Below are 25,669 nucleotides of genomic sequence, written 5' to 3'. Positions count from 1 at the left end.
GTATGCCCTAACAAAAAAAAGTGATTTTTCATTAAACCAAAAATAAGGCACAGCACATCACAGATGATACATACCATACAGGGGAATTAATTTCACATGCACAGTATTGGTCTTGGCCTGTTGATTTAGATGGGATTAGGGACAGTGAAGAGGAACTGTGTAAGGGTGAAATGTCTGCAAGAAGGGAACTGACAGTTTGAAAGAAGCATTGTGATAGGATGTCATGTTGCAGGCCTGTTAGGCAATTGTTGACAAACTGGGCCATCCCAGGTCAACAATCAGTGATACCATACTGAGATGGAAGCATAGGTGGTCAACTGCAAGTGCTACTTACATTGAATGACCCACCACACTCCCCAAACTTGACCATAGGGTGCCATGAAGGATAATATGCAAACTGCCATTCGTCAGCTGACATTCTGAATGCAGAGTTCTGAGCATCAATTGGAACATGAATCTGTACAAAAAAACATTCAAAACCGAGGTTCACAATATGGGTTTCCATGGTAGGACCACAATATGCAAACCCACCTTACCCAGACCGTCATGCAGCTTCATCTTCAGTGGGAAGTTTCATAGACACAGTGGGACACGGAAGCTTGGGAAAGCTGTTATGGAGCAATGAATCACACTACAACCCTCTATCAAGCAAATGGACAGGTATGGCAGATGCCGGTGTGTGGCATCTGCCATACCAGAGTGCTAACCCCAACATTGCTATGAAACTGACCATTGTCTCTTTCAGCAAGACCTCCACAAATCATGCAGTTACAGCATGATTTGTGGACATAAATGTCACTACACTTGCTCAGCCTCCACAGAGCCCTAATCTCAACACTATTGAACATCATTTGTGGGATGAACTGGAAAGTCAGTCAGATGAGGTCAAAGGATGTCTACCCCACAACAGACTTCATTACATGCCTACAGGAAGAATGGTCCAATATTCCCATTGATCACTATCATATGCTTGTGGAAAGTATGCCCCATAGGATTACTGCAGTCACTGCAGCAAAAGGTCTTATATCTTATTAAGGTGGGTGCCATGGCTGTTTGTTCCTTGCACTATGGTGTCTGTTGACTTATTTCCAAGCAGTGTATATCAAGATGAAATATCATGCTACCCTACTGTCTTTTTCTGTCAGAAAATAAGGATCAACTGTGAAAACTAGCTATTGGAACAAGCTCAACATCAGCAAAATTCAAGATAGGCACAATCAGCATAACTATCTATAGAAAAGAAAAATGGAACTGGCAGAAAGATTAGGGAAGTACAATGCTGACATAATTGGTATTATTGAAACAAAGAAAGCACAAACAGGTGAGATTCTTCTAAATAGCAACTATAAGTGGTAATTATTATTATAAGAGAGAGAGAGAGACCTTGAGGGAGTCAGGGACTCAAAGAAAGGGCACATATTGTACACACCACCATCAGCTGTCATACCTTTTCTTGAATTTATTGATACTACATGCACCCACCACTTCCAAACAGAAGCCATTCCAATCACACACTGCTTTGTGAGAGAAAAACTGGTTCTCATCTCTTTCCTGACTGCATTCATCCTCAACTTCCATGGTTGCCATCTCATCTACTCCCCATCCTCAATAAAATGAAAAATTCAATCCACTGGTATTCCTATATGACCCTTTCAGAAGCCTGTCTCCCGTTTGCTATTATCTGCATCTAAAGATTCTCAATTTTTTCTCATAATCTACATTCTTCAGTCCTGATATCATCGTTAACACTCTCCTTTCTACCATCTACATTACCTTGAAAGCCAGGAGACCAGGTATGCATACCACAGTCCAGGTATGGTCACATCAAGGCCTTGTAAAGAGGCAAAATGACTTCCTTATCTTTACATGACAATGCTCATTTCAATATTCCAATTATCTTCTGAGTTGCGTTTGTAATCTTTGCTATATGGTCCCTGAACTTCAAATCCCAAGATATCTTAGTCTGAACAGTTTCTTTTAGCTTTTTGCTAAAAGCTAAAAGAAATGGAGCATGCAACATTGAGCTCACTGCTACCTCTTCACAGAATGAAGAAACTCAGGTGAATCAAGACGAAGTATTACAGCTGTTGCACAAACTGAATAACAATTTGGCAATAGGAACTGAGGGGATATCAGCACAGGTGCTAAAAAAGGGTTCAGCTGAACTGGCTATTCCTTTGATCAGGCTATACAATTTGACTCTCAGAACAGGAAAGATTCTGCAGGAATGGAAAAAATGTATGGTAATCCCATTGCACAAGGGTGGTGCAAAGACCGATGTACCCAACTATTGACTAATCCGTATCTCAGGAGTGGTGGTGAAGATTTTGGAAAAATTGGTTAGGGCTCGCATTCAGAAATGGGTTGACAGTGAAACTCTACTTTGCAATGAATAACATGGGTTTACTAAATGAAGGCATGTTTTAGCAACTTGTTAACATTCTATAATAATGTTACCATTGAACTAGACAAGGCGAATGCATGTATCATGATACTTTTGGATTTTGCTAAAGCTTTTGACAAAATACAACATGAAAGATTGCTCTATAAATTGAAAACTATGGGTCTGGATTATAAAACACTAGCATGGATAAGAGGATGGCTGACTGATGATATCAAAATGTAGCATATGGGGGATGTGAGTCTGCAAGATTTGAGGTAACTAGTGGTGTACCACAAGGATCACTCCAGGGTTCACTGTTATTCAATTTGTTCATTAATGATATTGGGAAGGATTTGACAGATGACATACAGCTATTTGCTGATGATGCAAAGATAAGTAGGGTAATCAGGAATGCTGCTGTATGCAGTACTTGCAGAATGATTTCAATGAGCTGGAATTGTGGGCATGGGGAAATGGATGTCAGTTCAATGTCAGTGAATGCAAAGTCACTCACTTTGGTGTGATTAGATATCCAATGTGGTATTATAATGGTGAGATTATACTAGAAGAAACTGATCAAGGGCCATATAGCAAAGATTGCAAAGCCAATTCAGAGGATAATTGCAAAGCTGAAACAAACTTTGAAAGATAAGGATGTCATTTTGCCTCACTTGGACTATTGTGTGCAGGTCTGGTCTCCTGGTTTCCATTGTGATTTTGATACAGTGGAGATAGAGTGCAAAGAATAGTGTTAAAAATGATATTAGGATTGTGGAATACTGATTGCGAAGACAGCTTGAGAATTTGTAGACTGCAGACACTAGCAAGCAGGAGAAAGAGGGGTGATGTGATTGAGACATACTTCTGAAAGAGTCATACAAGATTTCATTTGATGGAATATTTCATTTTATGCAGGGTGGGGAAAGGACAAGAGGGCATCCTTTGAAGCTGAGAACGAATACCACTAAGAAGGGGATGAGAGTTAGATTTTTCTCTCATAGAGTGGTGCTTGATTGGAATGGATTGTCAATGGATGTTGTGTGTGCAAGCAGTGTGAATGGATTCAAGAATATGTGTTATAGCTGGTGCACGTAGTATGTGGCCTCCATCGATGAGTTCCTCTCTTAATAATCATAATAATTACACAAATTATAGCATATCGCTGGATAGCTCATCACACCAAAGTGCATAACTTTAGATTTACTAACATTGAACTATCAGCAATTTTTGCATGCCCACAATTCCAGCCTATTCATATCATTCTGCAAGTATGCATGTCATTCACATGATTATCCTGCCTATTTTTGCATCAGCAGCAAATATTTCCTAATGTCACTAATGTAAAAATAGCAATGGACTTAGTACATCACTAGTGACCTTAAACTCAGCAGACGTACATCCCCATACACTACTTTTTGATAAATGTCAGTCAGCAATCTTCTTATTCAAGCTAACAGTTTATAATCCAATCCCATATCCTGACAGCCTTATCCAAGTCTAAAAGTATATTCATTCCTCCTTATCAAACTCAACTGTAGCATTATTATAAAATGTCTGCAAGTTACATGACTTTCTCTTAATAAAGCCATGCAGTTCATTGCAAAGTACAGATTCTGTTAGTCTATTTTTATTTATATGAGAGTTCTTAACAACTTTTCCAAAATCTTCCTATCATCACTTAAGTTGATAATCCGACACATTGGTCTTGGCACTATCTCCCATAATGCAAAGCACATCTCCTTGCTTACACTTGGATAATGCTATGCATTAAGGGAAGGGCCACTACCCAGACCGGTTTCAATAATGCATAGCATTATACATGTCTACAAGGAGATGTGCTTTGCATTATGGTAGATACTGAGACAAGGAGTGATGAGAGCTTGGTCCACCTTTACTATGAGTTGCCTCAGTCCTCCTGAAGATACTTCAGGCACAAAGTTTGTTTGCTTACACTTGGATAAAGAATTAAACTAAATTTATTATAGTCTAACGAAGTGGAAAATAAAATTCCAACTTCATTATAACTTCTACAACCCAAAATGTTCTTTACTGATTTTGGCCAGGTTATTCTTGGTCTCCTGCTTATCCTACTTACTGGAGATCTGAAACGGCTCGAAAAAGTTCCATGTTTAGCTTCTAGAGAAGGGTTTCCGGACCAGATTAAAATATGAATACAAAATGCAAAAAAGATTAAAAAAAATTAACAAAAACTGAAAAAACAAAAAACCCTTAGCTATAGGTGTACCATATACAACCTTTTGTGGATAGGAGCCACATCACTCACTCACTCACTCGCACGCACACACACAAATTGCAAATTTTCTTCAGCTATACTTCCAATGCTATATGGATGACATATTCCCCCAGATCATTTTCATTTAAGATTAAGTCCCAATGTACAAGAAAGACTGGACATCACTACTTTAATGTATATCTAATTATTTGAAAGAATCATAACTTATATCTCAATGAAATACTGAAATAGAAATTCTTTAAACAATATGAAAAGTGACTGTAGTGTATGTTTAGAACAGTCATCAAGAATTTACCACTTTCTATTCATATGGAAAATTAGTACTGGAACAGGAATTCCAATTTTCACATCAACTGAAAGTACAAATTTTATTATCATATTGATTCCAAAATAACAATTCCAAATTAAAAAAAAAAAAAAAAAGAGAGAGACAGCAAACGAAAGACTAACTTCATAAATATATCTCTCACAGCTTGTTCACTTGCTCCAATGTATTTTGATAGGAGTTCTGGACCCTGGAAGAAAAACTGAGTTATAAACTACATTACTCCTCACATACATAAAAATTATTTGTACATTTAGGTCTCTGGCTAGAAATGACATTTACACCTGCATGACTGAGAATACAAAATTCTTAATTTCAATTTCTAGATATTTAGCTAGCATCAAAAGATGAAATCAAAGGAATGTGACCATGCTTCTATACTAAGAATGACTGGCTAAATTCTGAAGTGCTCTGTGTATCCTGACAACTGAAAGCATAAATTATTGTTTGAATGACCTATGGTTTCTATTTAAATGTGATGATGAAACATTATAACTTAATAGACAGTTTAATCTACCTTAAGTTTAAACAATTTTCAATTTTTTTAAAGCAACAGTACAAAGAAATCCTTAACAATTATACAGAAATAGTAGATATTAAAGATACAACATTATTTCAAAGCTAAATGTGTGTAAAAACTATGCAAGTTTTGTAAATTTGACCAGATAGCTTATTAATATACATTTCTCTGACATTGGATTACTTTAATATTGAATGGGAGTTTTTGCTTTCTTAAGGTTTTCCACCTGGTCTCTGAAGAGAACCAACCAGTTTGAAACAGCTGTCTGGCCAATGAAACCTTATCAATTGCACTAATAAAAGGCAAATATATGGACACTTGGACAGCAGTGTTGTATTCTTTTAAGTAGTGCAAGCTAAGGTAACTCCAATGCTGAGGAACGTATTCTTATATGCTCTCTAGTAAAATTTATGAAACTTTCATAGTTTCTAGAATGCTGGATTTTTTATATTCACTATTTCTGTGTAATTTACATTACTGTAAATTCTGAAATGAAGCCATATGGCTCTTTCTTTATTAATTACTTTTAATTAATAAAGAAAGAGCCATATGAACAGAGAGTTTACTTACAAAAAAACACATTTTTCTGACATTGGATTTCTTTAGTATTGAATGAGAGTTTGCTCTCTTAAGGTTTTTGCCTGCTTTCATGAAAGCTTAGCTCAGTGGCAGTGCTTGCTTCTGGTTGTGCTGGGGTGAGGTTTGGGTCATTGATTGGAGCACAGAGATTCATAAGAGATCCAGTTTTGAAGCTACTTGAGATGTGACCTTTTAAGTTACTGACAAGTTTTTGGAAATGGCAATTTCAACAAATTGAACTGCCTGATCTTTGAAGAGAACCGACTAGTTCAAAACAGCTGCCAAGCCAGATCAAATGCACTAATAAAAGGTGAATATGCAGATGCTGGAGGATTATATTCTTGTAAGCTCTCTAGTAAAATTTGTGAAACTTTTAGTTTCTACAAACATTCGGCTTTGAAATAATGCTGGATCTTTAATATCCACTATTTCTATGTAATTTATGTTGCCGAAATGAAACTGTATGGCTCTTTCTTTATTAATTACCCAATAATTATTTGATAAATAATAATTATTTCTCCTAGAGAATGTAATAATCAAAAATTCAATCAATTCAGTGAAATAATATTTCACTGTACACCGAAAAAGACATTAATAAATTTCATACTGCTGTATTAAAATTATAATTAACCAGTTTAGAATATTAATGTTTGTTTATTTTTTTAAAAAGCAATTCCAGCTACTGTATAAAGGATGGAAACTTTCTTCTCTGATAGCTATTAGGACAGCCTAATGCTGTGATCATTAAGTTTCTTCATCTGTCACTATCATAAGCCTTTCATTACTACATCCATCCATTGTGCTTGGGCTCTTTCTGCAGGTCTTTTCTTGTCAATTTTATTTAGGTCCTTGTCTGATCGACTGGCTATTTGCCATTCAAACATGGCTAAACCACTCAATTTTCTTACTTCTGCTGGCTGAGTTGTTAGCATACCCACTCTCCAACCAACAGGTCGTGGGTTTGAATCCTGCTATGGGCATCACTGTCCTGCCTACTGGAGGCCTGAATTAGCTTGAAAAAGTTTCATATCTGGACTCTAGAGCAGGGGTTTCCTGGAACACGTAAAAATAAAGAGAAAATTACAAAAACCACATGAAATTGATAAAAATGGAAAAAAATATCCTTAGCTCATCCAAGGTACAAATGTACTATATTTTACCATAGTACACTTGTACCGTGAATGGGCTAAGGATAATCTTTATATCTTATATCTTCAAGATAAGGATATCTTGAAGATATAATGAGGAACCACATAAAAAACTAAACTTCTTATAAAAGACAGAATGTTGGATCATTGAAACAGGTTTCATATTCTAAATTATATCTTTGTTCATATAGTGATGTCTGGTATTTTGATTATAAGATGGTCCAACAATCTTTCCCAATACTTTTCTTGCAAATGTAACATTTTCTGTTATCTTCCCTTTGTTATTATTATTATTATTATTCAAGCCTCCATGGAGTCAAAAGACTCATCATAGGAGGTCTTCCTAGGAAACACAAAATCTGTCATACCACTCCTTGAACTAATTGACTGTTCTTGCTCTCACCACTCTATCAGACAATTCATTCCACGGTTCAACCACCCTCCATTGCAAAGAAACCACTTCTCACCTGCTTGCCCACAGCTTCTTTTGCAACTTCCAGGGATAGCCCTTTGTCATCGCTCCTTCCTGCTGAAATGATAAAAATGGAAAATCCTGTAACTCACAGCTTCCTTTTGCAACTTCCAGGGATAGCCCCTTGTCATCATTCCTTCCCACTGCTCAACCAAGTGAAAGAACTCCCCAGTGTCAACCCTGTAACTACCTCTCAACAGTTTAAAAGTCTCGATCATATCACCTCTCCTTCTATCTACCAAACTCTGCAGTCCGCATTCCCTCAGCCAATCCTCATAAATAACATTGTACAGTCCTCGGTCCTGAAATCATCTTTGTTATCCACCTCTGACAATGTTTTACAATTGGAAATAGGTTAGCAATGGAGAGATATTTTAAATACAGATTTGCTTTGGATGTTCTTGATAATAATCTTTCCTTTATCTCTTGATGCATATCACCCCATCATCATCAAATTCCTGATATGTACTCTCAAGGGATGTACAGGATATGATAGTACTGAAAGAAAAACTTACACCATTACTAACTTCCTACCTACAATTGTCCTCCAAATTAATCTGTTACCTGTCAAGACTTCAACATTATTGATACAGTTTATTTATTTATTCGTATGGAGTTTCCTCCCCCATCCCTATTGAGCCCCCTCATGGGGGGTTAAGTATTTATGGCTGTAAATCAATGTGTGTTCACAGAACCGGTTTGCCTGCTTGCTGGATGAAAATGCCAGATAAACTGGCGGAAAAACCCTACTGCCCACGCCCAAGACCAGCTAACTTGACTATAGCTGAGAAAGATCCTCAAATTCCTCATGTCTTCGACGGGAATCGAACCTGGGACACTCCTTCCCTAGTCATATGGTTGCGAAGCGCACAGCCACTAGGCTAATCGTGCAGATTGATACAGTAAAAAGTACCTTATCAGATCTTATATTTCTATCTTCTAAGGCACTTTTTACTGTATCAATCAACCTATATCTTGCTTTTCCTCTGGGTCTTTTTCCTGCCAACCTGGCAAAGAACACGTGTTTGCTAATCTTTCTTCTCCCATTTTATTTAAGTGACCATACCATCTGAGACTAGCTCTGTTAACACATTCCAAGATGCTAACATTATTAACTTCTTTCCAAATATCCTCGTTTTTAATACGACATTGCCACTGATCCCATCTGTTTACCCCTCTAATCTTACTCAGGACTCTCATATCTGTGGTATCTAGTCTTTGGCCAAGTGTTTTATTTCTAACCCAGCTCTCAGGTTTGAACACTGTCTTGTATACAGCTAATTTAGTGTTCCGACTAATTTCTTTCTTATTCCATATGAATTTATTCAACTACCATACCAGCTTTGTTGATTCTGTTGTCTATTTCAATATTGAATTTACCATCTTCACTAAAAATCGTGCCTAAGTAGCTAAAATGTTTTACTTGTTCCACAGGTTCTCCATTCACAACACAGTTTGACATTTTCAATGATTCTGCCTATTTTCATTGTCTTTGTCTTTTTATTGTTGACCTTCATACCATATCTATTACAACAGCTATTCAATTTAGTCAGAGAATCTTGCAGACTTGTAGCGGATTTATTTAGAAGTATAACATCATCCGCATAAAGCAAAGAGCTGACATTAACATCTCCAATTTTGATATCAGGTTTAATACCACTTTCCTTCATAATGCGATCCATATAGATATTAAATAACAGAGGGGATAATGTACATCCATGTCTGACACCAGATTTAACAGAAAATCCATCTTCCTGTATTTCCTTCAATTCTAACTGCCGACTTACAACTCAAATAAAGACTAAGTAGTGCTTGATATAATGCTCCATTGACACCGCAACTGTAGGACTTTGAACAGCTTCTCTCTTGGCACCCTGTCATACAGATCTTTGTTATATTTCCACGATTTCTCAACTATTTGTCGTAATGTGAAAATTTGATCCTGACAGCCTCTATTTGGACTGAAACCAGCTTGTTTTCACCAAGCTTCCCTTCTACAATCTTTCTCAACCGTTTCTCAAGTATACTTGAATAAATCTTACCAAGAACACTCAGTAGGGAAATAACTCTGTAATTCTCACATTCAGTTTTACTTCCCTTTTTATATATGGGTAATATGAGAGCTCTACTCCAATAATCTGGAATTTGTCCCTCTGTCTAGGCATTATGAACTATGCAGTGCAGCCACTGTAAGACTTTTAAACCACCATACTTGAGCATTTCTGGTCGAATATCATCTACTCCCACTGACTTTCCACATTTCAGGCTTTTGATGGCTTTTTCTACTTCAAGTATGGATATATATTCCTGATTGCATGTCTGTTGAGTGTTTTTTACTGTGCTGTGATCACTGCTTGTTCATTTAGCAATTTTTTGAAGTAATACTCCATACTTCAAGGATATCTTTTTCACTAGTTTTCAAGTCATCTCTAATTTCTTATACAGCATTCTTTCCTCCATTTCTGAGCTTTTTCAACAGCCTCCAGAATATTTTGCCATCTTCTTGATATTTATTTTCTATGTTCTTACCAAAGATTTCCCATGACTTTTGCTTATCTAGCTTTAAACAGTGTTTAGCTTTCTTATTTATCTCTGTATTCTCTTAGACCACAAGCTGACTTATTTGCCAGGAACTTTTGATATGCTTTCTTCTTTTCTTTCACTGCCTCTTTAACTTCCTGTGTCCACCATAGGGTTCTGATTTTTCTATCCTTGCAGACAACCTCACCACATGCCTCTCTGGCAGAATCAATCAATGTTTTCTTCAGATTTGCCAATGAATCTCCAAGGTTTGATTCCTGTTCTCAAACTCTTTCAATTTTTTTTCAATAATCTTTGTGTATTTTAGTCTACAGTTCACATCCGAGAGCTGCTCAACTTTTACATGTTACATGTTTTTGTTTTCAGTATGAAATTCAATTTTATCCTGCTCAAGACCAAATGGTGATCACTTCCAATTTCAAATCCTCTGTACACTCTGGTGTCCTGCACCAGTGAGAAAACATCACTATCAACAATAATATAGTCAATGAGACTTTTCTTATTCCTTGCCTCTTCTCTACATGTCCACATTTTTGTAGGAATATGGTGTTAGTAATAATCAGTCCATGTCCTGAGCAGAAATCCAACAGATATTTGCCATTATTATTAGCTTTGCTCTTTTCTCCAAATTTTCCCAAAATATTTTGGTATGTCTGACAATCATTTCCTACTCTACTATTTAGATCCCCAACATGGACCAACTTTTTCTTTTTCGTTGTGTCAGTTGCTTTCTCTAAAGCTGCAAAACATTTCTGCACTTCTACCTTAGCAGAACCTTCTGTGGGACCATAGGCACAAATAAGTCTCATTATCCAATTCCCCATTCCGATATTTGCCCACATCACTCCACTTGATACTGCTTGCCATTCAAGAAGATTAGCTTCGTATTTTGTGTTCAATACTATAGCTACACCTTCTTTTCTCTGATTATCATTACCTGAATATAACATTTTGTATTTATTGCTCAGAAAAATCTCACCAGATTTTATCTTTTTTGTTTCAGTCATCCCTATTATGTCGATCTGGTACTTATCCATTTCCTCAGCTAGCTCCATTTCTTTGCGCCATTTAGGCTTCTTATGTTGATAGTACTGATCTTGAACTCTGGTGGTGAGTTGGGATGTCTTTTAGAATTTGTTCCAGTAGCTGACGTTTTGCTGTTCACCCTGGTTCCATGGTGAAAACAACAGGGGCCTTGTTTAACCGGGCGACACCCCAGCCGACATGAAATTTTGTCATGTTGTGCCATCATTTTTACATTTTGGTTTAAGCCAATAAGAATACAACTTGGTTGGCTAAATCCCAAATTGTCAGCCCATCCTTGTTTGTTCAGTATCCAGGTAGATACCTAACAGGGTGCACCATCAGAAGGTGAGGATTGTGTTAATAATTAGTGTTTGCCAGATTGGAAAGTATTTGCTTTATATTTTTATTCAGCCTTTCACACATACCATTGCACTGTAGGTGGTAAGGTGTTGTAAAAATCTTCCTAACATTAAGTAATTTACATAACTAACAATAGTTCAGATGTGAAATTTGCTCCTTGATCTGAAAGTAAGGTCTGAGGAGTTCCATATCTACAAATAATCATATTCAAAAACTTTCTTGCAATAGTCTTTGCAGTTTGATCCTTCATTGACACTGCTTCAGGAAATCTCGTTAGCATATCTATGACTACTAGAATGTATCTATTGCCTTTTTTAGTAATTGGCAGTGGACCTACCACATCAATAGCAACAGCCTGAAAAGGTCTAGTTGGAATTGGAAATGGTTGTAATGGAGTTTTTCTCTGCAAGGGGATCTTATTTGGCACTTATGGCATGATTTGACATATGTGAGTATGTCACTCTTCATACCTTTCCAGATGTAACGATCCTTTATTCTTTCCCAAGTTCTAGAAAATCCTTGGTATCCTGCCAAGTCTGAATCATGGAAAGTGTACATAATCCAAGGAATCATTTGAATTGGTGCCAATATTTTCACTTTCAACCTTCCATTTGTCTAGATAAGAGTAACCCATCTTTATCTAAATACAAGTTTTCCAGGTTTAAAAATGTATACAGTTGAGTTTCACCCTTCAATACTGCTTCATAAATAGTTTTGAGTATGGGATCATCTTTCTGAGCTTGGACAATCTTATCTTTTTCCCAAAATTGTGAACTAGGTTCCTTATTCTTTAGAGTCTCAATATTAAACACTTGATCATTATCATTAGTGTCTTGAAAAACTTCAGGAGACTGCTCTAATTTTCCATTGTCACCTGATTTCCTGTCTAAACGGCATTCTAGTCCACACAAGGACACTGTATTATCAACAAAATTACATGCAAAACAATAATGTTTCAGAAAATCAATTCCAAATACTACTTGTACATTTGGATTAAATGATTCTGAAAAAACTATTAATGGATGACAAACTTTCAATGGAAAACAAGGAATTGAAATAAAAACATTGATTTGCTTATCAACTGAAATTTCTGATTCAAATATTCCCTTTAATTTAATTGGACAACTTAAAATTGAAATGTCATTTGGAATTATAGATTTAATTTCATTAAACAAACTATAAGAAATGAGTGAAATATGTGCAGCTGTGTCAAGTAAGATTTCACAAGGCACATCTTCAATAAATCCTTGTAGAACTGTCAAAGGATTATCTCCATTAGCATAAGGAGCTAATGATACATCAAACTCTCTTTTAGGGTTGGAGCTGTCTTTAGCTTTACCCATGTCTAATGAATAGTTTGACATTTCTGTCCTTGCCAGTATGATATTGGAATAATAACTATTTCCAGATTTTTCTTTATTCTCTGATTTCTTATGTTGAAAACAAGATTTATCTCTAACATAGCCGTATTTAGCAAAATGACCCGGTTTATTGCATCTAAAGCATTTTGGAATAAAGCATCTCATATCTCTTATGAGATGCTTTATTCCTGTCAATACCATTAGATTTACAAGAGAAAGATTGATTATCTGTAAGATTCTTGGATATTGTTAAATCCAATACCATCTTAAACAAAAGTTCCTGTCCTTTTACTATTGGTCTCTGTTGTCTTTCTATTTCTTCACTAAGAAATGTTTCCAGTTCTTCTAATTTTTCCAAATCATGTAATTGTACCTGGGACTCAGATTCTGGAATATCTTCAGTGAAATTCACAGAAGTTTCCTTAGACTGTTTCTTTTTATTAGCACCTTTTAATTTATGAAACTTTCCTTCTCTCACTTTATCTGCAGCCACAATGCTAGGAGAATGAGTTTGATTATATTGAAAAGAATTTACCTGCTTATTATTTGAAGAATGAAATATATCTCTAAGTCTCTTTTCCCTTTCCTTAACAAGTTCAAAACACCGTTCAAGATTTTTAACCTTTTTCTTGTATGCTGTTTCCTTCAAATTATCTCTAAGGCCATGTCTAAATTGATTAAACAGCAACCATTCCAAAGAGGATTGCTCTTCAGATGAAACATTAAATTTATGAGCAATGCTCCAAAGTCTGTGGTAATATTCTGAAATAGACTCCCTACTACCTTGAATGCACTGTTGAATTTTCCAAATGTTAGGCCCTAATTCTCTTACACTTGAAAATTCTGACATTAGTAAACTTTTAAAAGTTGCATAGCTGTCAGTGTCTCTCATTAAAGGAGATGTGTTTAAGAATGTTTTGGCTTTTTCCAATAATTTACTGTGAAGTATAATCAACAAATGAAAATCTGACCATTTTCCTAAATCTCTAATTTTTTCTGCATATTTAAAAAATGTTTCTATGCTTTCATTACTATCTCCTGAGAAAGAAAGTATTACTAAAGTTGGATTAATTAACCTAAAAAATTCCTCACCTTTAACTGAAGAAACTTCACTACTAGAATTGCTATCTCCTGTAGCTATTTTACTTGAGTCAAGATTTACTTTCTGGATTCTAAAAATAAGTTAAGTCATAACCAATCCTGTCATTGACTGCGCCATTGTTAATAATTAGTGGATTTTTATATAGAGGATATTTATAGATATCATCATAATATTAATCCTACAATAGAGATGAGCTCTGTTTCTAACAATTATTTTTTTAATTCCGAGTGTACCTATATATGCACAAGGGTTCACTCTGATTGGTGCAATGACCTCCTTTTTACTATTTCTTTCAGAATCCAAATAAATCACTGACTCAAGACCAAAATACAAAATAAATAAATTTAATATAACAAAAACAACATATATACACTTCAAACAAATATTACATAACTAACTATAAATTAATTGGATCCAAGGCCTTTTAAAAATAAACTTACACTTAAGACTAGGCTAAACACTTTGTTTGCACAATGACAAAATGTTCATAGTCAGTTTCTCTCTCTGTGAAGGCCCTTTTCTGAAGATATATGACTTTATTCTTCATTTTCACAGGATCCTTTTTCTTCACTCATGTAGCACACATTTAATTCTTCCTAACTTAATTCTGTCTCTTTTCTTCAGATCTAACTATTATTAGAAATAATAGTTAGATCCGGCATCCTTAATACAGATGAAACTTCCTAATCAGAGTTTTCTCGAACATTCCTTTAGAACGTAAATAGCAAATTCTTCTTTTATTCACTAAATGCTTATTGACAGTCTTAACTCTTCCAATTAAAAAAAATTTACAGTTCCACGATTCCCTTTTCGGAATCTACTATAAATCTTCCAATTAGCGCTTCCTCCAATATCCCTTTTAAAACGATCTATAGCAATATTTCCCTTTTATTTATCAATACTTATTCCACATTAAAACTTAATAGTTCCACGATTACTTTTTTGGAATATACTATTCATTTTCCTCCAACTGTCACATAAAAAAAAACTCAAGTTCCTCTGAATCTAAATATCTGCCGGCCTGTATTCCAAATTCCTTCTGAACGCTCTCTTGTTTACTCTCTCGTTACTCAGATACTGAACGCTTTCCTTGTCAGCTGTCAATCACACATCAAACTTCTCGACAAGCATGCACACTCCATGAAAGTGGCAAGCGAGAAACTAGGTATAATGGCACATGTTGTCTCCGTTAGCGACAAGAGAATGTCTTCATAAAACACAAAACTTAATATTTTAAATTAGAATAAATGTGTTTAAAGTAACACAACTATTCAAATCCGGTAAGTACATAAATTTTTAACTGCTTTACATATCATTTTTGACAAAACAATTTTAATAACGGGCACATCGCAAGTGCCGACAATGCGGGTTACGAAACTACAACTAATAAACATTCTAACATAAAAAAATTCGTAAAAATATTCAGAATTTTAAATTATGATTATTTCTACATATTATTTTTACAAGCCCTGGTCAGTTCTCTGCATTCCTTTAAAGGCAATGTGGAGGTCTCTTCTCAGTTATACAACTTTGACCTTTAAGCACCCCTGATGCATATCATTGTAGCTGTTAATACTGATTCTTATATATTTAAAATTATCCACTTGCTCAAAGATATAATTATAAGCAATCATATTGGGATCAGTCCTGATGGGTTCTTGAAATGCATATATATTTACTCTTTTCCTCATTTATGATAAGATCCATAAGGCTTATTTTCCTTAATTAAATTAAATGTAGTTTGTGTAACATCAAAAGAATCTCCAGTGATAATGATGACATCAGCATTGGCCAATAGGATGTTCTTCCCATTCATTTCTATTCTCCTTTATTCCTTTAGATCTTTAATGATTTTTTCCAATGTTAGAGTTCAATGCATGAATATTCATGTAGGAAATACACCCTACAGTGGCTGTGGTGATTACATAGTTGTATCATATTTATATATTTCTATGGTATTTTAAAAAAAATCTCATTGCATCTCATAATACATTTCAATGCAAACTATCATATGCTTGTTTATAGTTCACAAATACTAGATATAATTCTTTATCAAATTCATGTTTTTTTCTTCACAAATTGTCAGAGCATAAAAATATGATCAGTTGTTGACTTTTCCTTATAGAAGCCACACTGATGGTCTCTGATGATGTGTGAAATATGTATATTAATTCTTTTCATGCATGGATAATATTTTGTAGCAAGTGCCCAATGAGGAACCACATAAAAGAAAGAGAGATTTCTATAGTGGAAAGGGTGGAAACCTAGAAAACTTATTGGTACTGTGAATTGGATAAGCTGGAAAAAATCTTACTGACTAAATCCTGTCATTTTTATGCTAGTTCAGGTATCCAACAAGTAGGAAGAGTGTCTCTCCCTCTCTAGCTCAGTAGTTGATGAATAATCATTTACTAACTGGAAGAGGGGCCCTAAATATCTGGGATTCAAACTCATATCCTGTTAGTTGTAAAAAAAGAGTGGTATCTTCTTGTTGCCTATAAATCATGAGCATTGTAATGACTAATTATTTTAACTTCTTTCCACCCATTAAAACAAAAAGTTCAAATCTGCATATTTAGTTCTTAACTGTCCATAATATTTTAAATCACACTTTAAATCAAAATTTAATTAATGAAAAAAGGTCCTAAAAATCATTATGAATTTATTTAATGATTATTCTTTATGGTTGATTTCATAATTTTTTTTATTTTTTTACAAAAGTTAAGCCATTTCCAATATATCTGAAAACAAAAACTGATAACTGAAAAAAAAAATCATCATCATTATTATTACATGGGTACATTACACAACTTCCAGGGATGACCCTTCTCTCCCTACTTGTCATGTATTGAAAATTTTCTTCTGTATCAATATTATAGAACCCCTGGTAGTAGTTTATAATTTACCATCCTGTTCCCTCTTTCCTGCCTGTTAATTAAATTTTGCAACCCACATACCCTCCTCAATCTATCTTCATAACATTCCACAGGCCTATCTCCATCTTGGTAACATGTTTCTGGATTCTCTCCACTGCCTTCCCATACCCAAGAAACCTTGTACAACCATGTTCATTCAACCCATAGTTTGTTGGCTGGAGAGTAGATACATTAAACACTTAGTAAACCAGGCTGGTAAATGGGCAAAGTGCTGGATAAAATTTTTAGCATCCAGAAGAAAGGCAGAGGCATATAGCAAAAGAACTTGGTATGAAGAGCAGTTCATGTGATGGAGCTTTTTCTGTCATCTTCAGAATGAAGCTGGTAGTATGGATGAAGTGGGATACAGTAGTTACAATAGGTAACTAAAACTACTGTATCCTACCTCATCCATACTACAAGCTTCATATCCATTAACATCTGCTCCAACTTATGTGTTTTTCATGTTTCATTTCCCTTTATCCAACTCAGTTGTCACTTTAATATAAAAGTGAATAAATTACTAAAGCAGGACCTATCTTTCAAAAAGCTGTGCTGCCCACCACAGACCATCATAGTCCTATCTGCCCATTCCTGAATCCTACCTTTAACTAATTTTTCATATTAGTCTGTCACATTTCTAATGTGACAGACTAATATGAGAATTGTATCAATTCTCATATTAGTCTGTTAAATAAATTTTGCAACCCACATACCCGCCTCAATCTATCTTCATAACATTCCACAGGCCTGTCTCCATCTTGGTAACATGTTTCTGGATTCTCTCTACTGCCTTCCCATACCCAAGAAAGCTTGTACAAATGGATGATAACATCCTTTCAAAGTGATCACTTAGTAACCCAACCATTTCTTGCTTCTATTCAACCCCATACCCTCCTCAATATATCTTCATAACATTCCACAGGACTATCTCCATCTTGGTAACATGTTTCTGGGTTCTTTCAACTGCCATCTCATACCCAAGAAACCTTGTACAACCATGTTCATTGTGGGATTCAAACCATACTTTGAATGGAGAGTAGATACATTACTGCCAGTAATGTATCTACTCTCCAGAGAGCAGATAATAGTAGTGACTGAAACAAAAAAGACAAAAACTGGCTAGATCTTTCTGAGCAATAAATACAAAATGTTATATTCAGGCAATGACAATCAAGGAAAAGAAGGAGTAGCCATAGTATTCAACAGGCTAATCTTCTTGAATGGCAGTCAGTCTCAAGTGGAGTAATGTGGGCAAATATGAGAATGGGGAACTGAACAATGAGACTTATTTGTGCCTACGGTCCCACAGAAGGTTCTACTAAGGTAGAAGTGGAGGAATTTTTTGAGGCTTTAGAAAAAGCAACTGACACAATGAAAAAGGAAAAGTTGGTACTTGTTGGGGATCTAAATAGCAGAGTAGGAAATGATTATGAGATATACAAAAATATTTTGGGAAAATTTGGAGAAAAGAGCAAATCTAATAATAATGGCAAATATCTGTTGGATTTCTGCTCAGGACATGGACTGGTTATTACTAACACCATGTTCCGACATAAAAATGTGCCCAAATTCACATGGAGAGAAGAGGCAAGGAATAAGAAAAGTCTCATTGACTATGTTATTGTTGATAGTGATGTTTTCTCCCTGGTGCAGGACACCAGAGTGTACAGAGGATTTGAAATTGGAAGTGATCACTATTTAGTCTTGGGCAGGATAAAATTGAATTTCATATTGAAAAGAATAACATGTAAGAAAGTTTTAAAGCGAATAAAAGTTGAGCAGCTCTCAGTATTGAAAAAAAAATGAAAGAGTTTGAGAACAGGAATCAAACCTTGGAGATTCAGTGGCAAGCCTTGAAGAAAGCCCTGATTGATTCAGCTAGAGAGGCATGTTGTGAAGTTGTCTGCAAGGATAGAAAAATTAGAACTCCTTGGTGGACACAGGAAGTTAAAGAGGCAGTGAAGGAAAAGAAGAAAGCATATCAAAAGTTCCTGGCAAATAAGTCAGCTTGGGCTCTTAGAGAATACAGAGACAAATGCAAGAATGATAAACACTGTGTAAAACCAGATAAACAAAAGTCATGGGAGGACTTTGGCAAGAGTATAGAAAATAAATATCAAGCAGGTGGCAAAATATTCTGGAGGTTGTTGAAGAAGCTTAGGAATGGAGGAAAGAGTGCTGTAAAAGGAGTTAGAGATGATAAAGGTGACATGAAAATGGGAGAAAAAGATATCCTCGAAGTATGGAGTAATTACTTTGAAAAACTGCTAAATGAAACACTGACCAGGCATGCAGTCAGGAATACATACCCATACTTGAAGTAGAAAAAGCCATCAAAGGCTTGAAATGTGGAAAGGCACAGGAGTAGATGATATTCGACCAGAAATGCTGAAGTATGGTGGTATAAAAGTCTTACTGCACTGCATAGTTCAGAAAGCCTGGACAGAGGGACGAATCCCCGATGATTGGAGTAGAGCTCTCATAGTACCCATATATAAAAAGGGAAATAAAACTGAATATGAGAATTACAGAGGTATTTCCCTACTGAGTGTTCCTGGCAGATCTATGCAAGTATACTTGAGAAACAGTTGAGAATTGTGGAAGAAAAGCTTGGTGAAGAACAAGCTGGATTCAGGCTAAATAAAGGCTGTCAGGATCAGATCTTCACTTTACAACAAATAGTCGAGAAGGCATGGGAATATCACAAAGATCTGTATTTAAGTTTTGTTGATTTGGAAAAGGCATATGACAAGGTGCCAAGAGAGAAGCTATTCAATATGCTACAGTTATATGGTGTCAATTTGGCATTATATCAAGCAATACTTAGTCTTTATTTGAGTTGTAAGTAAGCAGTTAGAATTGAAGGAAGTACAGGAAGATGGTTTAATGTTAAATCTGGTGTGAGACAAGGATGTACATTATCCCCTCTGTTATTCATTATCTATAAGGATCACATTATGAAGGAAAGTGGTATTAAACATGATATCAAAATTGGAGATGTTAATGTCAGCTCTTTGCTTTATGCAGATGATGTTATACTTCTAAATAAATCCGCTACAAGTCTGCAAGATTCTCTGACTAAATTGAATAACTGTTGTAATAGATATGGTATGAAGGTCAGCAATAAAAAGACAAAGACAATGAAAATAGGCACAATCATTGAAAATGTCAACTGTATTGTGAATGGATAACCTGTGGAACAAGTAAAATGTTTCAGCTACCTAGGCACGATTTTTAGTGAAGATGGTAAATTAAATATAGAAATAGACAACAGAATCAGCAAAGTTGGTATGGTGGGAAGTCAATTGAATAAATTCATATGGAATAAGAGAGAAATTAGTCGGAACACTAAATTAGCTGTATACAAGACAGTGTTCAAACCAGTTTTAACTTATGGATTTGAGAGCTGGGTCAGAAGTAAAACACTTGACCAAACACTAGAGACCGCAGATATGAGAGTCCTGAGAAAGATTAGAGGTGTGAACAGATGGCATCAATGGCAATATCATATTAAAAACGAGGATATTAGGAAAGATGTTGACATTGTCAGCATCCAGGAATGTGTTAGCAGAGCTAATCTCAGGTGGTATGGTCACTTAAACAGAATGGGCAAAGAGATTAGCAAAACAAGTGTTCTCTGCCAGGTTGGCAGCAAAACGACCCAGAGAAAGACCAAGATATAGGTGGATTGATACGGTACAAAGTGCTTTAGATGATAGAAATATAAGATCTGATAATGTTGGAGTGTTGACAAGTAACAGACTGATTTGGAGAAAAATTGTAGATAGGAAATTAATAATGATGTAATTTTATGTAGTACTATCATATCCTGTACACCTCTTGAGGGTACATGGCAGGAATTTGATGATGATGATGACCAACTTTTTTTTTTTTTTCCCATTGTGCCAGCTGCTTTCTCTAAAGCCTCAAAAAATTCCTCATAGGCATAAATAAGTCTCTCTGTCTAGTCCCCCCATTCTGATATTTGACCTACTTGATATTGCATGCCATTCAAGAAGATTAGCCTCGTGTTTAGTGTTGAATACTATAGCTACTACTTCTTTTCCCTGATTGCTATTGCCTGAATATAACATTTTGTATTTATTGTTTAGAAAGATCTCTCCAGTTTTTGTCTTTTTTTTGTTTCAGTCACCACCATTATGTGAATCTGGTACTTATCCAAGTCCTCAGCTAGCTCCATTCAGGCTTCTCATGTTGATAGTGCCTATCTTGAACTCTGGTGATGTTGAGTTGGTGCGTGTTTTCAAATTTGTTCCAGTAGCTGACTTTTTGCTGTTCACTCTCGTTCCCAGGTGAAAACAACGGGGACCTTGTTTAACTAGGCGATGCCCAAGCTGGCATGAAATGACAGAATCAAGAGTACAATAAGCAATAAGAGTGCAATTTGGTCAGTTAAATTCCAAATTGCCAGCTCATCCTTGTTCATCCAGTATCCAGGTAGATACCTAACAGAGTGCACCATGAGATGTGAGGACTGGATATTAGGTCAGAAACTCTGGTCGGTTCTCCAACTCCTTTAAAGGCTATATGGAGGTCTTCTCTCAGTTACACAGCTTTGACCCTTAAGCATGCCCTGGATTGTAATATTCAGTCTGAAATACACTGGTGTCCAAAAGCTAAGGAAAAAATACAATTTTACCTGTATGTGAAAAAAATTTTCATAACTAGAGCCAAATGTGGACATAATTTATTTTCATCATACTAATAAATTATATAACACAAAAAATGTGCTATAAATTTTCCACCAATTAAATGCAATACATTTTGACAAAAATGTATTGCAAAAGTTACAAATGTCCTAAAAACATGGTTAAGGAATTAATGTACAGTGCTTAGAGAAAAATATCCAGAGAGGCATTTCATCAGTATGGAATATGTCCACCCCGAACTGCAATGCAGCTATCACAACTTTATACCATGCTTAGCACCAAGTGATACAGGAGTTCTTCGTGGAAACTGGCCCGCTCCTCCTTCAGAGCAAGGCCTTGTTTGTTTTCTGGATTCGAGCAGCAATGCATCTCCCTATTGTGTCCCAAACATAATCTATGGAGATGAGATCTGGGGAGCATGCTAGACACTCAATTCGATTATTATTCTCAGTCTCCAGAATTATCTCCAATACTTATGTATGATGTGGTGTGGTGGAACTGTCCTCCATAAAAATGAATTCTTTGCCTACAGCCCCACGGAACAATCAAACATGAGTTGAAGAACTTTGTTGTAATGTCGTTCACCAGTCATAGTCCCTTTTCCCAGCACTTGTAGCTTGGTAAGCATAATGCCTCCCACACCATGACCTGAGCACTATCTATCCCTTTCAAGAACATTCTCACGAAAGTAAACAGTACCACTCTCATGCTAAATCAAGTATCATCTAGAATCAGAGGAAAGGCTAAAATGACTCATCTGCAAAGATTACATTAATCCATTGATGTGTTGTCCAATTTTTATGGATACAACACCAATGAAAATGTACTCTACTACAGGGCTTCATGCATATAGGCCTATTTGTTGCAGAAGTCTTGTCACAGTTTGTTGAGATATCTACGAACCTGTGCTTGAATGGAGCCAACTTGCAAGCTGACCTGCTGTGATGCATTGATTACATTTTGCTGTTGTAACCAAATATCTGTCTTCATGCTCCATGTTAGAGTGAGGGTGATCTCTTAGCAAACTTCTGGAACACATTCCGTTGGTTTGAAACACTGTCCAGAGCCTGCATACAATGGTATGTGAGATTCCAAACTCCCTGGCAATATAAGTAATTCTGTGGTCTTCTTCAAGCTTTCCAATAATTCTTCCCCACATGAAATCATCTAGATAATGTCTTTGAGACATTACAAGACATCCAAGTTTGCAGCTTTAATCCTTCACAAAAAGAGATTCCTTGAAACACAAATTTGCTTAGTACAACTTTTGCATTTCATCCTGTTGAGAGCTACTATGTTACCCCTTTCTGCATGATTCGAAAATTTGAATGTGTATCTGCTTTCAACTAGAAATTGTCAGTTATGCAAATTGCTACAAGCTGATTTGTTTGAATTTGCAGTTGTAATCTTCAGAAATAGTATTGGTTCTTATATTTTGGAAACTGAGTATATGGTCTTAAATAAATAGTATTACTTATTCCTGTGTTTTTCATGTTAATTAGTAAGAGCTAACATCAATGGTGTATTTTGGAGAAGATGGTTAGATATTTCTGAAATTTGTATCAGATGATTACTGATAGCAAACAATTCAGGTTATCTTCTAGTTTGGTCCATAAAGTTTGAAAATGGGAGCCAGCTGGAATTGCAGATGTTGAAATTGCCAAGGAAGATTATTTTCCCCTGTTACAATAATTATACTGTATGAGATCAGCTTTCAAAGAAAGATAACCGGTGAGCTTAATATAATCTTTGGAATTAGAAGAGTGGTAAAGGGAGAAACTGATTCAAGGAGATGTTTAGCCTAAGTAGATTGTATAAAGGAGATTCTAGATCTGATAATCTTAGCATGGGATATCATACTTGACAAAAGCACTTTTCATGTTCAATATACTGTGGAAGGTTTAGGTAAGCTCTGGAGGATGCCAACTGAGGTTCAGTGATGAATAATGATTGGCTTTGGATTTTGTAAGTGGTGATACACAGTATTGATGATGATTTGATTAGCCCCAAGGATATTGGTCTATATGGAAGTGTTTTTTTTTTTTTTTGGAAGAACTATACATAAAGTACACATAAAATGGCAATGAAAAAGTTATTGAACATTAATAGGAGAGCACATACAGAGAAAAGGATAGAACAACTAGAAGAGTATTAAATTATAAATATGAAAATTCAGAATTTATGTTTAAATTTTGAAATGTTATGTTAGTTGACCAGTTCACTTATTCACTAAGTAAGCTGATGTGAACCAGTCAACTAATCCTATACCCATTATGAGATATTGTATCATAAAATGATGAACTCTTAATTATTGCAATCTTAACTAAGTTATTAATGATATGGTAAATGGGATGATTAATTTGTTGGTCTGGTTGGCCAAAATGGAGATTGTCAATGCCTTTTTTTTAGTCTATAAAACTGTAGATTTGAATCTCATTATGACACATTTTGGCCACACTGGATGATTATAATCATCTAATGATTATAATCATCCAGTGTGAGATCATCTTGCATGTTTGGTTTCCACAGTAGGATTTCTGAATTATCTAACATTTGCTAAAATCTTTGTAGGTGTGATTTCATAAAAAAAATAAAATAAAATAACAAGCTTTCCAAATACTTTCTGCTGCTGCTCTTCACTCATATGAGCCAATGTATCAATAAAAGAAAGATAACACCAGCACACATTACTACTGTCAAACTTTCATTCATTTACAATATTTTCATCTTCCATTTTATAATAGGATTAAGATAGCTATGTGGAATTAACACTAAAATGCTGAGGAGTTAAGGCTGTGTATGAGGGTGGTCTGAAAAGTTCTCGGCCTAACAATAAAAAAGCGAATTTATAATTTCAAAATTATTTTTATTTTTCAACATAATCTCCCTTAAGACTAATACATTTATTCCAGCAATGCTCCAGCACCATTATCCTGTCCCTGTAATGGTTCTCAGTAAGATGTGCGAAATATTCCTCTACAGCTGCAATCACCTCTTGATTCAAAGAAAAACACTGACCAGCAAGGAAGAATTTTAGTTTTGGGAAGAGATAGAAGTCAGAGGGAGCCAAACCTGGGGAATAGGGTGGATGATCCAACAATCCATAGTGCAGATCCCTTAATTTTCCCATTGTCAAAACACCTTTGTAGGCAGGTGCATTGTCCTGATGAAAGATGATTTTTTTGTTCTGCAAACCGGGTCTTTTCTCACGAATTTTTTCATCTAGTCTGGTTAAAAGATCGGAATAATATTCCCCAGTTATTGTTTTACCCTTTTCAAGATAATTAATAAACAAAATGCCTTTAGCATCTCAAAACATTGATGCCATGAACCTTTCCTGCTGATGGAACTGACTTTATCTTCTTTGGCTCTGAACAACTGGCTTGTGTCCACTGTTTTGACTGCTGTTTGGATTCTGGTGTGTAATGGTGAATCCAAGTCTCATCCATAGTAATAAATCAATGCACAAAATCAGTTTTATTCTTGTTAAGATGCTCCAAGCACTTCAGAGATTTTCATGTGAATGCGTTTTTGATCTGCTGTGGGCAAGCGTGGCATTCATCTTGCACAAAGCTTTTTCATTTGCAATTCTTCATGCAAAATATATCCTACACGTTCTTTTGAAATGCCTATAGTCTCAGTAATTTCATGCACTTTGACTCGCCAGTCATCCAACATCGTATCGTGCACTTGATCATTTCTGGTGTTGTTGTTACACTTTTTCACATGGATCACCTTCAAGACTCATACGGCCATGTTTAAACTTGGCAGCCCATTTCTTAATTTTTGAAAATGAAGGAGAAGAGTGCCCATAAACTTTTATAAACTTTGAATGAATTTCTTTTAAATGAATTTTTTTTGAACGAATGGCATTAAACCTTCTTTTACAAAGAATTTTATAATTGCATGATACTCAATTTAATCCATTTCAAGGGATACAGACAACACTTTTGCTTCAGAAGCTGTATAAAACAAACTACTTGATAGAATGACTTGCAATTTCACATGGA

The 25,669-nt window shown here is 35.5% G+C and overlaps 1 protein-coding gene across 4 annotated transcripts in view; it reads right to left on the bottom strand.

Moving 5' to 3' along the window:
• LOC150099961 (peroxisomal ATPase PEX1-like) overlaps positions 1 to 25,669 on the bottom strand; it is a 324,099-nt gene that overhangs the window by 87,071 nt on the left and 211,359 nt on the right. For all 4 annotated transcript variants that reach the window (XR_016549251.1, XM_090402786.1, XM_090402787.1 and 1 more), the window contains one exon: positions 5,088 to 5,152. Coding sequence is in view for 3 of the 4 variants with exons in the window: in XM_090402786.1 (XP_090258912.1) it covers positions 5,088 to 5,152 (65 nt within the window). In the remaining variant the exon portion in view is untranslated. The remainder of the gene's footprint in view (positions 1 to 5,087; positions 5,153 to 25,669) is intronic.

The sequence above is a fragment of the Typopeltis vanoorti genome, chromosome 13 (genome assembly GCF_054136105.1).
Source record: "Typopeltis vanoorti isolate ZY-2024b chromosome 13, IOZ_Tvanoo_1.0, whole genome shotgun sequence".
NCBI lineage: Eukaryota > Metazoa > Arthropoda > Arachnida > Uropygi > Thelyphonidae > Typopeltis > Typopeltis vanoorti.
The sequence above is the reverse complement of the archived record's forward strand: the minus strand, read 5'-3'. Positions and strand labels throughout refer to the sequence as shown.